Source organism: Ambystoma mexicanum, chromosome 5q (genome assembly GCF_040938575.1).
Source record: "Ambystoma mexicanum isolate Mex_15411 chromosome 5q, UKY_AmexF1_1, whole genome shotgun sequence".
Taxonomy (NCBI): domain Eukaryota; kingdom Metazoa; phylum Chordata; class Amphibia; order Caudata; family Ambystomatidae; genus Ambystoma; species Ambystoma mexicanum.
This window is the reverse complement of record NC_090933.1, coordinates 24332390-24348074: the sequence shown is the minus strand read 5'-3', so window position 1 is coordinate 24348074 and position 15685 is coordinate 24332390. Positions and strand designations below refer to the sequence as shown.

The window sequence follows — 15685 nt, the reverse complement described above, 5'->3', positions numbered from 1 at the left end:
TCCTTCAGCGGGTCACCAGCGATTCCTCGGTCCAGCCTCTTGGTTGCAGGATACATGGCTCCTGTATTCCTTCGTTCGTGAGAACTCAGGAGATCGACATGGTAGTGGTGTTTCCAGCCCCCTCTTATCCACGGTTCCCTTCGCGCCAAAACAGAGGGGACCCAATGGGAGATCCGCTCATCAACACTCACACCATACGTGGACCAATCACGGACCACGGTGGTCCCCGGCATTCACACCACCCTAGACTCTCTGGCACCCAGGATGTGTATTGGGACCAGACATCCCAGCCCACACCCTGGAGGCACACAAAAGACATGTAGAAGCCCGCGAAAGCATCCGTGTTTCGCGGGAAAGTACATGCCCAAATAAGGAAGGCCCCGGGTCGGCTCGACCTGGGGAAGGTGAAGGGAGCAAGACGATCAGTGGACAGGAAAAAGGAGCCTCGTGGTCTGGCCATTTTGGGAGCCAGGCCACCATTTTGGGTTAAGCGCAGAAAACGCGCTTAGAACGCCAAAAGGAGCTCAAAATACAAAGAAACGATCGCTGCCACCATTCCCATCCCTGAATCACTTGCACCGATCAAATACAATCCTAAACGAGTATCTAGGGCCTGTAGAAGTCTAGAGACCCAAGAGAGCTGTAACTTAGCTTACAGTGCCCTCTTGTGTCATGTTGCACTAAAGCCGCAACATGATAAAAGAAACTACGGGAAACAGCGTTCCCCGGTACTGACTGTCTTAAGGGCATGTCAGTTTCCCCACAAGAAAAGGAGCGAAAGCCCAGAGGAGTGCAGCAGAAGGCTGCACTTCTCTGGCAAAGTCAAGAACAAGGTGAAAAACAACAGCAAAAAGTTTAGGGGTTGCCACATGGAAGGAAAATTACCTACAATTACGAAATCTTTCCTAACAGTCCTCCCCCACCCCCCACAGATATGGTGCTCTCTGTCTCTCCTATTTTTCTAACTGTTTCTCTATCGACTATCCTTCCCTTCTCACTAAGTCTGGTAGGAAGAATTTCAAAAAGGATATCCTGGTCTCCAACCCAGGCCAACCTATCACTTATACCTACACCAGAGCTTTCACTAGATATACTCTCACTAACATTCTCTTTGTCGTTCCTTCGGCAGGCCTATGGACTCTTCATATGGTCTCTGTGCTCTTGCCTTACTCCTCCTCTCCCATTAATGGTGGCATCTGGTGGGAGGCTCTCCTTTCCTCCTTCCACTCCTCTAAGGTTATCATTAATATTTACTGGAATGGCACATCTTGGTCCAAGGTGACAGGCCAAGCTCCTCCTCTTTGACAGACGTTTCCCATGTCTTATCACTTTCCTTTTTGCACCCACTATCCCTTCTCTCCCTTCTGCAGCGTCCTTGCCCCCACCCTATGCCAATTCTCCTGCACCCTCTTCTTCCACCTTGGCTACTCTGCCCCCTCCTTCTTCCTCCTCTGTCCTTCCTCGGGCTCCTCCTACACCTCCACAGGGAGTACCTCTGATTTGTACCCCTCCCCGGAAGTCTTTCAAGAATGGCAACCTTCTCCACCTCGCCACTCCAAACTCTCACTCAGCTGTCAAACACTCCTCTGACATCTGCTGTCTCCTAGAAGAGCATGACCTCAATGTACTTGGACTCACCGAGACATGGTTCACGGCCGGCTCTGTTACGAGTTTTGACACTCTCCTCCCTGATGGCTACAAGATCCTCTTCACACCGAGAGCCAACTGCATCGGTGGGGGTGTAGCCTTGATCTTCCCTGAGTGGATTCCTGCCTCTGTCATTCCCACTCAGGTCTACAACTCCTTTGAATGTCTGGTCTGTAGGCTTTCTCTCTGCTGGCCACTCTCTCACAGTGGCTACTATCTACTGGCCACCTGGTCAGATCACACCTTTCCTCTCTGAGTGGGCAGCCCTCTCCTCCTCTCTCCTGGCCTCGACCACTCAACTCTTCCTCCTTGGAGACCTCAACATCCACCTGGATGCTTCCTGCCCCCCTCTGGATTCTTTCGTGACCTCTGTGACTCACTCTCTCTTTCTATTCTTCCCTCTGGCCTGACTCACTCAGCAGGGCATACTCTAGATTTTCTCATCTCCTCTGACCTCCCCCTTTCTAACACTATGGGCCTCATTACGACCCAGGCGGTAAGTTACCGCCTGGGCCGTGACTTTACCACCATGGCGTAAACTACGTTTACCGCCCCATTCCGACCTTGGCGGGGCGGTAAGTCCCCAATCCCCATTTACCCTTCCCCATTCCCATTTTTGCCCCATAGGGCATAATGGGAGTGGGGAAGGCGTTAATTACACCACCGTAAATTACGGTGGCGTAATTAACTCCATGGTCCCTTAGCGCCATGGATTTTAACACCTGCTAAAAGCAGGTGTTAAAAGCACCATGGCGCTAGGGGACCTCGTAATTGGCGGTAAGGGGTCGGCGCAGCTAACGCTGGCGTAAACCCCTTACCGCCAGGGTCGTAATGAGGCCCTATAACCACTCCTCTCTCCTGGAGTAACCACTTTCTCCTTTCCTCCCATCTCTCCCTCTCTACTGTGCAGGACAAGACAGCTCCAGCACTGCCAACTACCTTCTCAGTCATAAGACCCATGAAGCGTGCGTCAGCTGTGGCTTTCGCTGCCACTTTGTCTCTCCCACCTCCACCTCTGGCAGACTCTCATCCTGACACTTCCCTTTACAAGCTCCACTCTGCTATCTCTGATACTCTTGATGTACTTGCCCCTGTCACGAGGATCTGGCTGAAGCCAAAAGCCAAGTGCAACTCTTGGTACTACTCCGACCATGTCACCCTGAAATGTAAGTGTAAGGTTGCCGAGAAGAAATGGCGTGCTTCTTGTGTATCCTCTGACAAACTGGCCTGCCGCCTGCTCCAAAGACAATATCGGCTCGCTGTCTGCACCAAGAAGAGAACCCACATCCAAGCCTGTGTCTCTGTTGCATCTAACAACTCGGATAAACTCTTTAGAGTCTGCAAGAAGCTGGCCAATCCTGCGTCAGTCTCCACCTCTCCTGTCCCCCCCCCCAGGCCCTCTGCACTGCCCTGGCTTCCCATTTCATCAACAACAAAAAACAGGACATCCTGTCTACCCTCTCTTCCTCTCCTCCTTCTCCCGCGTCTCTCTCTGCTACCTCTGGCCCCTCCACTGCCACCTCTCCTCCTTCTTTCTCTTCTATTCCTCTGTTCTCACCTGATGAGATTTCTAGACAAGTCTGATCTATGAAAGTCTCATCAAAAAAGGTTCTTCCCTGTTCCTCAAAAATCATCAAGGACCATACTGACATTCGCCACTCTAGCCCTGGCTGATTTCTGGAACCATTCCTTTGCCACTGAAGCCTTCCCCTCCCCTCTGAAGCACTCTCTTGTGCACCCTTTTCTCAAGAAACCCACAGCTGATCCTACCTTTCTGGTTAACTACTGCCCAATCTCCATCACCCCTTTCCTGGGAAAACTCTTGGAAAAGCTGGCCATCTCCCAGCTTAACCTCTACACTGATTCTGTTGGGTATCTTCATGACCATCAGTCTGGCTTCAGAGCTGCTAGGAGCACAGAAGCTGCTCTCTGGAACATTTGTGAAGACCTGGTCTCCAGCCTTGAATCTAGTCTCCCCTCTGTCCTTATCCTACTCGATCCCTCATCTGCCTTTTACACGGGCAACCATGCCATCCTGCCCAACAGCCTTCGTGATAACCTGGGTATCACCGATCTAGCCCTGGCTTGGCTGACCTCTTTACTCTCTGACAGACCCTCCCAGTTCCAACTTGGTTCCTTGCTTTCCTCTATCTCACTCTCTACTTGTGGTGTTCCCCAGGGGTCTAAAATCTCTCCCTGGCTCTTCAACCAATACCTGGCATCCCTCGCCCAACGCATTGCTGCTCTCTGTTCTAACTTTCAGTGCTATGTGGATGACACTCAACTCATTTTCAGGATCCCCTCGGCCACCTCCTCTCCCTCCCTCATCTCTGACTGTCTGCAATCCAGGAGCGGTGTGCCACCAATGACCTCTGCCTCAATGCCAGTGAGACAGAGATCCGCCTCCCTTGGCTCCCTTCCTGCTGCCACCTGCGAGGCTATGAACCTCGGGGTCATCTTTGACTCGATGCTCTCCTTTTCTCCACACATCTCTGATGTCTCTAAGAAATCAAACTACCAACTGCATCTCCTTAGGGGTATTCTTCCTTTCCTCTTCCTTTCCTCTCCTTCCCCCAGCAGGTGACTGTCTCTAGAGCTCTGGTTCTCTCCAGACTTGACTAAAGCGACAGCCTCTTTCAAAAGCCTGCCTGCCGCCACTCTCTGCCCTTTGCAACTCATTTAAAACAAGTCTGCAAGATTAGTCCTTGGCCTTAAGCCCAGGGATCGTGTATCTCCAGCCCCGAAATCTCTTCATTGGCTCCCAGTGGCTGTAAGAATTCAATTCAAGACCCTCTGCATTGTCCACAAGGCCTTCTGGGACCTTGGACTGCAATACCTTCAACTCTCCCTCCAGGAAGACCTTCCTACTCACGCTCTTTGCTCCTCTACCTCCAACTCCGTCAGTCACTTCTCCAAGCAATAAGTTGGTGGTAGACCTCTTTCTTCGGGTGGGGCCTCCCTCTGGAATAGCCACCTGGAATCTCTGAAACTCGAGGGAAACCACCTTCGGATCCGGAAGCACCTGAAGACCTTCCTCTTTGCTTCTGCCTTCTCCCTTCCTCTCCCCTGCTGATCTGTCTGTTTTTACACTGGGCTCCTGATTACCCTCTGTATCCAGGCCTAATTCCCTGCCCATCCATCTGCCTACCCGCACTGCCTCTTGGCAACCCTTGCACTTGGGCCTGTATCTGCTTCCCTACAGTCCCCTTTCCTGCACTTATCCTACGCTCATCTGTGCTTAAATTCTGCACTTGCCACTTGCTGACTGCAGTACCTTTTGTTTTAACTCCTGTTTCAGCACCTTCCACTCCTGCCCTGCCCCTTGCACGTTCGCCCCCTCCCACTCCCCTGCACTTGCACGTTCTCAATGTCAATGGGCCTAGTAACATCGTTGTGTTTTTATTGTTTTTTCTACCATTGTACTCCTCTCTTGCCTCGTCACACCCTGAAACACATGTGTATGGGCGCGATATAAATAAACTGTCATATCATATCATATATCATACATCATATATCATATCATATCATATATCACTAGGATTGGCCAGTTACCCTTCTCTTTCCTCCCAACCCAGCCTCCAAGTCAGGATTGGTTAAGGGGCCTGGAGCAACATATGGCAATTGCCATTTGTAATTGCCCCTTTGTTCTCCTTTCAACTTTTTTGGAAAAGACTAGTTATGTATCACAACTTTATAATTTTACTAGCAACTGCCCTACTAAACATATTTTCTGATTCCGCTTCTCATGGAGAATTAGATAAGCCAACCACCATATCTGTATGATGTAGCACAACCATGTGGCACATTTCTGCTGTTTCTATAAACAGTACAACAGACATGAATATTTAAGTCATTACGCATATCCCATATTTCATTGTTCCACCCTCTCACCAACTCTCACATTAGGAACATGTTCGGATCTGCCAGAAACCTAGTTTAACTGGCCAGTACAGTTCCCATAGTCACAGGAGGATGAATTTTATATCCCCAAAATCGCCTGGAAATTACATAAAACTTGGTACATAGATGAAATCCATCCGCCTTACGATGGCTGAGAAAAAGGCCTAAATGATAATATTCCTTTTAAATAAATTGTGAGTTTTCATGTGGGACAAATTGCCCTTTTCTGCCTTCTGGCCATTTGTTTTCACTGTGTCAGCCTGTGCCTTTTTCAGTCTCCTTTGTGTTGGAGGCTTGCTCTTTGAAGTGAGTGCCCCCATTTTCACACATATTAGTCATTCTCCAGCCAAGAGGTAACTTTTCTTGGAGTCAATGCTTTGAGAGCCAGCAAGTCTGGAGAATACTGAATTTTGACACCTTTTAGCAGGACATTTTATTGTGGTTGGTCATTAGATGGGAGATGGGCCATCCAGGCTGGAAGTGGGAGATGTCTTTGTGAAGTTTTGCTCACAGACAGCGAAAGGGTCTGCTTTGGGCTGACATTTATTTCATGAAGACAAAGTGGCTCTTCAAATGTCACTAGAGTTTTGTGGGTGAAACATAATATACATTTCTCTTTGTCAACCCACACATCATGTTTTGTTTTCCTGACATTTTTCTGTGAGCAGAGATATCTTTTCACTTTAATTTTTCTTAAAAAACGTTTTGATTTGCACACACATGTGCAGGCTGTTTTTGTTTTCAATGTTTAACATCCTGTTTTTCATGTGACGGGATCTTTGATTTCTCCTTCTTTTGTAAATTAAAATGCTGCTTATCCATTGGTAATGCCAAGTAGGCCCTTTTCCACATGGCTCTTTAATTTTTAGGAGAAAAACAAAAACAAAGCCCAGGCCGTTTTTGTTTCAGTGTTTAAAATTCTTGCCATTCATGTAAAAGGGACTTCTGTTTGGGGCCTCAAATGCACCCCACACAAACTTATGTTAAAACTCAGTCCCGGAAATGATAGAACGTCTTCTTTATTGGAACTGCCTGGAAGCATTCCTGATGGCATTCACAATTTTCTTTTGCTGATGCCTTTTAGCTATCACACATCTTTTGATAGCCCTCAAATCTACACATAGGCACAACTCCCCATTGACTTTCCAATGGGGAGTCACCCACTCTGCACTCTCTACATGCTCTCGGACTCCTTTCTCACACAACAGTTTGAGTTCCTTCTTAACATCAACCCTTAGGTCAGCCAGATTTACCTTTTGAAAGAAACGAGGTTCCATTTAGCCCCAGAGTCTGCCAGAATGTTCATATACATACCACTAAATTCCACCTTGGTGCATGAACTTCTGTTCTTATCATCACTCCTGATTAGACACAAACACACTGACTCTCGATGTTCTCTACTACACCAACTGCTTCATCAATTTCATCTTCACTGCTGTTTTCCTTAATGGCATTCACATTGGTTTTCTTCACTGACCGCACTGCAATATTAACTAAAATGACCCTTCTTTTTGCATTTCACACGTGCTACCCTCAAGCATGGGCAATTCTGTGAACGGCCACACCTAAAGCACAACATCGCCTTATTCTTAAAGGAGCCATGCACACGACTTCTCTCAGCCTCATTGTCATCGCCTCTCATCTCGTCACTGTCACCACTCATTTTGGAATTACCTTCATTCACCTTTACTACTTGGATGTCCGCTTTCACATCCTTTTCCTTGCGGGTGAACTCTTTCATGAACTGTTCTGTGTGGTCGACCCTTTTAGCAATCTGCATTAAATCCCTCAAACTCAGGTCCCCTTTATTCCACAGCCCCTCTCTTATTTTATCATCTGAACTTCCTAACATAAATTGGTCCCTAATTCTCTCATCAAATGTATCCCCAAACTTGCACGTGAGACGCGTCTGCCTTAAATTTGTTATACATGCCCTACACGTTCACCCTCCAACTAAGCCCTCATTCCAAAGAGAGATACCTCTCTAGTAGTATACTTAATTGAGGACTGGAATGACTATTGAGTTTCTTAAGGGCAAGTTCATACTCTTTCTGTACTTCATTCTTAAACTGTTATGGTGTCGAATCTGGGATGCTCCTGTAAATTCTTCCTGCCTGATGGTCAGGCAAGCTGTCGGCAACAAGCTCTTTCCTTGACTGCTATAATTGGGCCACACAAAGACATCACATAGTCTAAAAAGCCCAGCTTCCATGTATCCCTTTAATCTTGGGAGTGCCCGCCCTAGGGAGAACGTTAGCAGGGGCAGGCACCCCACTCATAATGTAAAGATTAAGGTCTTCTAAAATGTAGTGCCAAGTCGCACTCACAGATTGTGGTAAGGAACACATTTGTCCTTTGCAATTGAGGACAAAGTGGACCATTCGCCACTGTAAGAGTTGTAGCTTGGTTGGTTGCTTCAGTGAATGTGTCCTTACATAATAACAGACAGCGTCATCATGTAGATAGGTCCTTTCCTTGGAAGGAGAAGGAAGAAGCAGATCATTGGAGCCCATGTAGGTGCAGGCTTCCTTTCCATGAAATCCTATAGTGTTCCTTCAGTATAAATAATGCTTTGAAGTTCTGCTTCGATCACGAACGTGCCATACGTAGTGGCGCACACACTTCTAGGAGTGGAGTGCTCATGCTACTGAGGCCAGCCTTATGATGGTGCCCATCTGTGTGATTACATGGGCACGTGTTAATGATGACGGCGCGCTTGTGCTGTAATTGTAGCGTCGGCTTTGAAAGTCAACATACGTGTTTACACTGTGCAGTTACTTACGCTATCATTATGTAGTTGTTTCCTAACATGCGTTAAGTATGTTGATATTTTAGACACTGCCCTCGGTGCCAAAAAGTCATTGATTGTACATAGCAGTTTATTGGCAGTGAAAGCTGGACCTGTCACGGAGAAACACGTGCCAATGAGAAGGGCAGCCAGGGCGATGTGCGGAAGTAACGCGCAGTTGTCTCGAGACTGCTCTAAATCACTTTGGTACTTACATATAGATAAGTAGAGTGGAGTCTCAGAGCAAGGCACAACTAACTGAACACTGTGCAGATGCTCAGTGAGGAAGATCGCAGGTCGAGAGGCTGAAGCTACTCATAGTGGCATTTCTCCGACCTTAGTCCGTCAGTGTCAGCATACATATCAAGAAAGAAACAGTACCTTATTAGGCTGGTATGGGAGCAATGGTAAAAGCTTCCTGCGCGGGTTCTTTGCAGGTCCCGGTTTGCACGCGTCGCCGCTAGTTATGTAAGAATACTCGCACAGAGCAAGGATGACGTCAGGTGTGTTTATCAGTCAAGCTGTACAGCAGACCTTGGATGCTGCCATATCCAAAGCTCCAGTCCAGAGCCCTAGCGCATTCCAGCAGTTCACGCAGCACTGCTCCAGCCATCACATCCTGCACCAGCCACCTTGCCAGTTTAAGTCAGAACACCACGTACGGCCATGTGGAAGCTGCCAAAAAGTGACAGTGTTGGGGGAAGACCCTGCATTCTGCTACTATTCCCCCCCCCAGACCATGGGCCCGAAGCCTTGGTGCGCATATGACTGTCTATTGATGGTGTACAGAGCAGGTCGGTGAGAGGGCTGTCACAAATGCACAGTGTTGGGGAAGACATAGTACTTTGGTACTGCCTTCTCAACTCACTACTCAACAAATGAAAGATTATTGGTGGAATTAGTTAAGACCAGGCCCAAGCTTCACCTGTTAGGTGGAGGATGCCCCTTCCCTGGTTATCTCATGTGCTCCCACCCTGATCACTCACTCCTCTTGCTGTACTCTGAAGCTAAACAATTATATATATGTACATATGTGTTAAGGTAACTACTGGCTCATTGCCCACAATGCACACTATATATATTCATGTGTGTTGCCCTGCCAACAGATGGACCCAATGCGTTACCCCTGCACTGCACCCATATAAATGCACCCTGAAGATGAACGTCCTGCCCTGACATTTCTTTGAGCTCTATGCGCCGCACTTCTGTGCCAGTCCAATCGACCAAATAAATATATGTACAAACACAAATATATATAATGTATTCAATGCGGCTGACGAAGTGCATTGTTTACATCTGTTGGACCGCCCTGATCCAGAGTGTGTCTGCCCTGCCTTTCTCCTCCTTATAACCCTATGTGTCGGCTTTATCTCCATAACCTACAAACTGTGCCCTCATCATTCTATCCTTCAAATCGTCACCACACAATTGCATCGTGTTACTGTGTTCCCATTCCCCTGAATGGCGCTTTGTTGCTTCCCTTCTAGGTTTCCACGTTATACAACCCAATACTGACACACACTTGCATATTGGTATTGCCTGGTTTTCCCAACCAAAACTACATTTCAATCATTTAGTTATGAAACAGATGCAGATAGCGAGGCAGACGGATGGGTTGTGATTCGGAGAACCAAAGAGAGGAGGAAGGCTATTATTGCTATGCACTTGTGTGCAGCTCCAGCTCGGTGGGCAAAGGCCATGTTTCGTCCTGCGGAAAGGCCTATGCATAGACGCGAGGTGGGCATCGAAATCCTGTTCTTCTGATCCCGATCTCCCATGTTATTTTCTTTTCATATTTCTCCTTCATCTCTTTTATGAACACTGAAAATAATGAATGAAAATGACTGGTTACTAAGTTAGTAGTCACTTTTTAACCCGTCCACTGGGTTTGTGGTACCAGGGTTGTCTCGGGAGGATAGCTCAGGGGCAACATGCTCATCTTGAATGGAAGACGAGGCAGATCAACACAGGTTCAATCCTCGGGTCAGCACTTAGACACCTCTAGGTATTAAGCGCGTTATAAATAGCCCATTACAATTACAAGACTTATTGAATAGGGCTGAGAAATCGGTGTGGACAGGGGCAGACTGGCCTTGAGGGAACTCTGCAGGTTTCCCGGCTGGCCTTTTGCCTGGACATCCAGGTTTTCTGCTCATCTTAGCCTCTCTCTCAATCACTCAGCTCCCTCAGGGGCTGGCCTAGCTTGCATGGAGTAATATAGGGCTACTTTGAAAAACATTTCCTGGGCCACTTTTGGTTCCCAGTCAACACTTGCATGTGGATCGCACATTTCTCCACTGTATGCACAGCCGGACAAGAGTTTCTCATTTGCTCAGTTCCTATGCATATTTGAGTAGAAACACAGGTGTGCGGTCTCACGCACGTTCTTTATTTGTGCATGTGGATTGGATGGAATAGGTAGTGTTGATGGAATGGATAGAGTGGATAGAATAGGTAGAACAGATGATATGCATATAGTGGACGAAATAGATAAAGTATACGAAGTAGATGGAATGGACAGTGTGGACGGAACGAATGGGGCAGATGAAAAGAACAGAATTCAATGGAATTCGCCCACACATGCATCACTGTGCACCCTGCCCCCCTTTTCCCCTTGCTGTTGCTATATATCTGTATCCCCCTATATACCCTTACCCCCTGCCTCTAAATGTCTGTTTGTCGCGATGTTCCTACCATCCTACTCGTATGCCTGGTCTCATGTGCTCTAAAGATAACCACCATATCACATCACCACGCTTACTCTCTACTATTCACCATCACTCAAAAAGAACAGAGCTATACCCCTGAGTAATTCGGCCTAGCTGTCCATATACGAATACAACCTCATCAACACCTCATCACCGTAATAAAACGCAGCTTGCTGAGCATATCCCGGCATAGTTGCTCACATAAGCGTCCTTCATGCCTAACGCAGCCAAAGCCCTGTCTGGATGTCCACCCACCAGACTGCACACATCCAACTGACTTCTCCAGCACCACACCTACCGCTAAGAAGCAGCTATTATGCAACAACCACACCAGCTGCACACATATCTGGTGCACCCACCCACCCTACAACACTATCTCTCTCTACTGACCAGAACTACGGTTCCCGAGGGCATTCAACCTAACAGTGCTTTGAGGTAATACCAATGATATATAGAGCGCTATATAAATGCCAAATAACATAACAGAAAATGCGAACATTGAAAGGCTTTTGGTATTTCAGTATCAGCCCTCATGACCTTGCCAACAAACTAGTGACTACACTGTTCTCAATCTTCGACTTGCTGAAGTAATTCATAAAAGTAACTGTGTGAAGGTGTGATTTAACAGAGCACTAGAAACTATGCTCAGGCATGCAGCTATCAAACACTTGAATTGCATGTGAGCAACGTCAATAATTCAGCCACCATGTTTATTTAGCCTGTTAAAGATCATTTAACACCCACTTGCCCTTTAATAAAAGTTCCTTATGATCTAAAAAAAACTTTTCAGAAGAGAGGTCCAGCAAAGCTAATATGAGATTGGAAATCCAATGCTTGCTTGTTATGGGGCCTGATTCATGCGTGTTAATGTGAGATTAGAGCACCAAGAGAGGCCGAACTCTAATCTGATCCTGTTCCCTGGTTTTCATTTGAAGTGCCAATTCATGAAGAAGTCACTATGAATAACTCTGACATAAACCTGGAGAGGCCTAGATGTAAGTCAGGAGTAAGTGAGAGTCGCCCATAATAACCTCTTTGTGGATTTAATTACTAGGAGAATGTCTGGATTAATAAAAAAATACTCCTAGTAATTGATTTGTGAATTAAATAGTCCTCGCCAGCTTTAGTCTGGAGTAAGTTATAGTTGCTCATACTAACTTCGCACAGCAGAAGAGTAAAAACGAAAACCAGGTTAGGTGTGCATATATTTCTAAAGCATCTTTAGTAGGGGTTATTCATACTCAAAGTAACTTCTTTTTCAATCAAGTAACCCTCTCCCAATGTGATTCGTGGTTAAGTCAGAGTTTCATCTTTGTGAATAAACCCCCTAGTTTGTCCTCACTCTCACCTTGCTATCTATGTTTTCGTCAGCTCTTTTCTGATAGTAGGCATTTGCTTTGTCATTTCTGCTTTTTCTACAGTGAGAACCCTCTAGTAGTATGTATCCTGTGCTATAAACACATATGTAACACATAATGGAATGGATTATAAATGTAATATGCTTTCAAGGCACAAATCAAATATTTAAAGCAGTATTGCTGCCATTACTTACGGAAAACTGGCGCACTTCCCCACTCTCCACCAGCTCATGCTCCTTCTCGGCTGTGATTGCATATGCAAGTTTCTGAAAAGCAAACCCATAGACACGTGTGTTAACGCATCAACCACGGTAGTGATGGTTGGTTGAAACACATTTCGAGTTTGGTTTCTATGTACACACACACACAGGATCTGGCAGTATGACTCAATGATCAACGCAAAATGCAAGTTAATGAAGAAAGGAACTGCACTGGATGGAGGGAACGCGAGAAGGTGGTGTGTTGTACCTGCTCACCGGCGTCCCCCACTGGAATCAGCATGGTCAGAGAGAACAAGCAGCTAAATTTATCTTGAAATGCCATATGGGAAAGTGGGGCATATTTTTAAATAAGGACTAGAAGTGTGCAAACCTTTAAATACAATCCCCAATCTCATGAACTTTGAATTCATCCAAAGTGTGCTGTGACATATTTCAATACCCCTTTCCAGGAGAGCCTGCCAGTAAGGGCAGATTACCGTGCACCGCTATGTTCTAAAACAATCTACACCACCACAAGGGATCATGAATTAATATTTGTATTTCATTGATAGCCCGGACCGCTCTTGGCTAGAAATGCCTTTGCTAGCTCAAGACCTGTGCTAAAAATTAAATATACATTTATTTCTGTAGTAGGTGGCTTCGCACTAAACATCTCCCACGTTTCAGTTAGACTCACAGGCACTGTGCAGAGAAGTGGCTAGCCAGTGGCAAACTGGGCAGCAACTTTGCGGATCTGGGTGCTTTACAGTAGGAAAATAATTACTACTCCATTACCATTGCTGCTGCTGTCAAGAGAAGTGGCTAGTGAGAGGCAGGCAGGGAAACAGGCTTTGGGACACAGGTGTGGGGTGTAATCAAAGGCCCCCAAACCAACGCAACTGAAGGGCTATGTGAAAAAGTCCTACCTGTCATTACCAAAGGAAAAGCAGCATTTTAATTATTCACAAAGGTAGAAGAAAGTCAAAGCTCCCTTTCACATGAAAAATAGGATTTTTAAACACTGACAACAAAATGGCTTTGCATGTGTGTTTGCAAGTTAGATCAAGAGATGAGAAAAAAATGCAGCCTTGCAACATAAAGTTGTCAGGGTAAATACATGGTGCGTGTACACAAGATGCAATGTATATTATGCTTAACATGCAAAATACCTGCAACAAGGTAAAAGAAAAACATTGTTCTATTGGTCACATGAATATTTCATTTAGGCCCAAGGCAGAACCTTTTGGCTTGTTGGTGGGCAAACCTCACAAAGAACTCTTCCACTGCATGCTTGGTTTTTACATCCGCCAGCTATTTACAACTGCAATAAAGTGTGCCCTGCTAAGGGTGTCGAAAACAACATTTTCTAGACGTGCTGTCTCTAAGGATAATTCTGAGCAGGCCAAATGCTCTGACTGGTGCATGGCCAGAATGTAGGGGTTAGGTGTGAACACAGGGGCAATAATCAAGGCTGAACACTGGAAAAAAATAAAACCGGAAAATAGAAGATTTTAAGATCAAAGGTGGTCCCCTTCAGAGAGGAAATCAGGATGCCAGATGTCTGCAGCGGGAGATCTCTGTGGAACAAATACATCCCCCATTTACCATCTGCACCCTACACCTCAAACAGCAAAGGAAAAATGTCTTGGAGGAAGCAGAGCTTAAGGACTATTATAACTCAGGCCTTTTTCTCAGCAACCAAAAGTCATACCTTCTTGATTGATGTGTCATTTATTATGTAATTTCCAGGCAATGTTGATTATATCAAATTGATCCACCTGTGACTCAGGGAACTGTAATGGCCATCTGAAATGGGTTCCTGGCTGATCTGAACATTTTACAAATTTGATAGTTGGCAAACGGGTGAAGGGTAAAATTAGGTATGTGGGAAAGAAACTGCATCTTTCTAGTGATTATGCTTTTTGTAAAATTGGCAGACATTTGCCAAATGGCCATGCAACATGATGCAGACCCGGCTGTTGTTTTATTAAATTCCGTGTGATTTAGCGGAATCGGAAAATATATATATTTTGTCCGTTTCTAGTAAAAAAACATTTTTTGACATCTCAGTGGACTCTATGGTGAAGAGCTGGGTACCATCCTTGAGAGTAGAGTGACCAGACCCACGCCCAGTCCTTCCAGAGGGTCCTGACATGCAGCTGGCTTTCCTGAACTTTAAACAGAGGTTTTCTATGTAAGTAGAATTGAACCCTTTGCAACCAAAAATGGGGGGGTCTGCTGGCCTTAAATCCTTTTCCTTTATAGCGAGCAGGGTGGGGGGCAAAACTGTGTAGAACCTTAGCCTATTTAACTAAAACATCTTAATTAAAATAACTCCTCTTGGTGGAACACCACAGGGTGATTTTTGCTAAAATTCAAAATTAACAAAGCCCATTCCCGGTATGCGCAGAAAGCTATAGACAGTAATTTAATTGGGCAATTTTTCTGTTCATCTTCCCCCACACAGGCCCCTAAGTGAAGCGGGGTCTGAAATCCAAAATTCCCAAATCATCCCAATTTTTGCTATCCAGCTTCCCCAGCACAGGCCTTTAAGTGAAGGGGGGTCGCAAATCCTAATTTTTCTGTCAGACATCTCCAACACAGAACAAAATAGGGGGTATCTGAGAAACGAACTGCTAAATCACCTTGTGTTTATTTTAAAGTAAAAGTGTGGGTGAAATAATAATTGCCATATGCATTTGCACAAATTTGTAAAACTAAACTGCTAGCCTTTTAAGCGCGCAGGACAATCGAAATTGCACAGCATTGCATACGTAATTGTTTTATGTTTATTGATCAATTTAATTATTTCTATAATTACTATAGACTATTAGGTGGTTCATCCTGGGTAGCTATGGCAATGCATTTTTACAGAAAAATCTTTTGAATTGTCATTGGCTACACTGCGTTTTTTAAAATAGGTTTTACTAGATCATCAAGTGAGGATCAGATCCTCAGAAGCGAACCAAGGGGAAGCTTAATACGATCTAGTGAGTGATGGTAATGAATTAATTGTAATGTAAAGCTTGAAATGTGATGCATTGTGAAGGATGAGTCGTAGTCAAATTGTTCTCTTTTATATGA

At 45.6% G+C, this 15685-nt stretch overlaps 1 protein-coding gene across 1 annotated transcript in view; it reads right to left on the bottom strand.

The window, feature by feature from the left end:
• The window catches only part of SLC6A3 (solute carrier family 6 member 3), a 639528-nt gene that overhangs the window by 36717 nt on the left and 587126 nt on the right, over nucleotides 1–15685 (bottom strand). The window contains exon 14 of the mRNA XM_069620436.1: nucleotides 12596–12667. Within this exon, the coding sequence (XP_069476537.1) occupies nucleotides 12596–12667 (72 nt within the window). The remainder of the gene's footprint in view (nucleotides 1–12595; nucleotides 12668–15685) is intronic.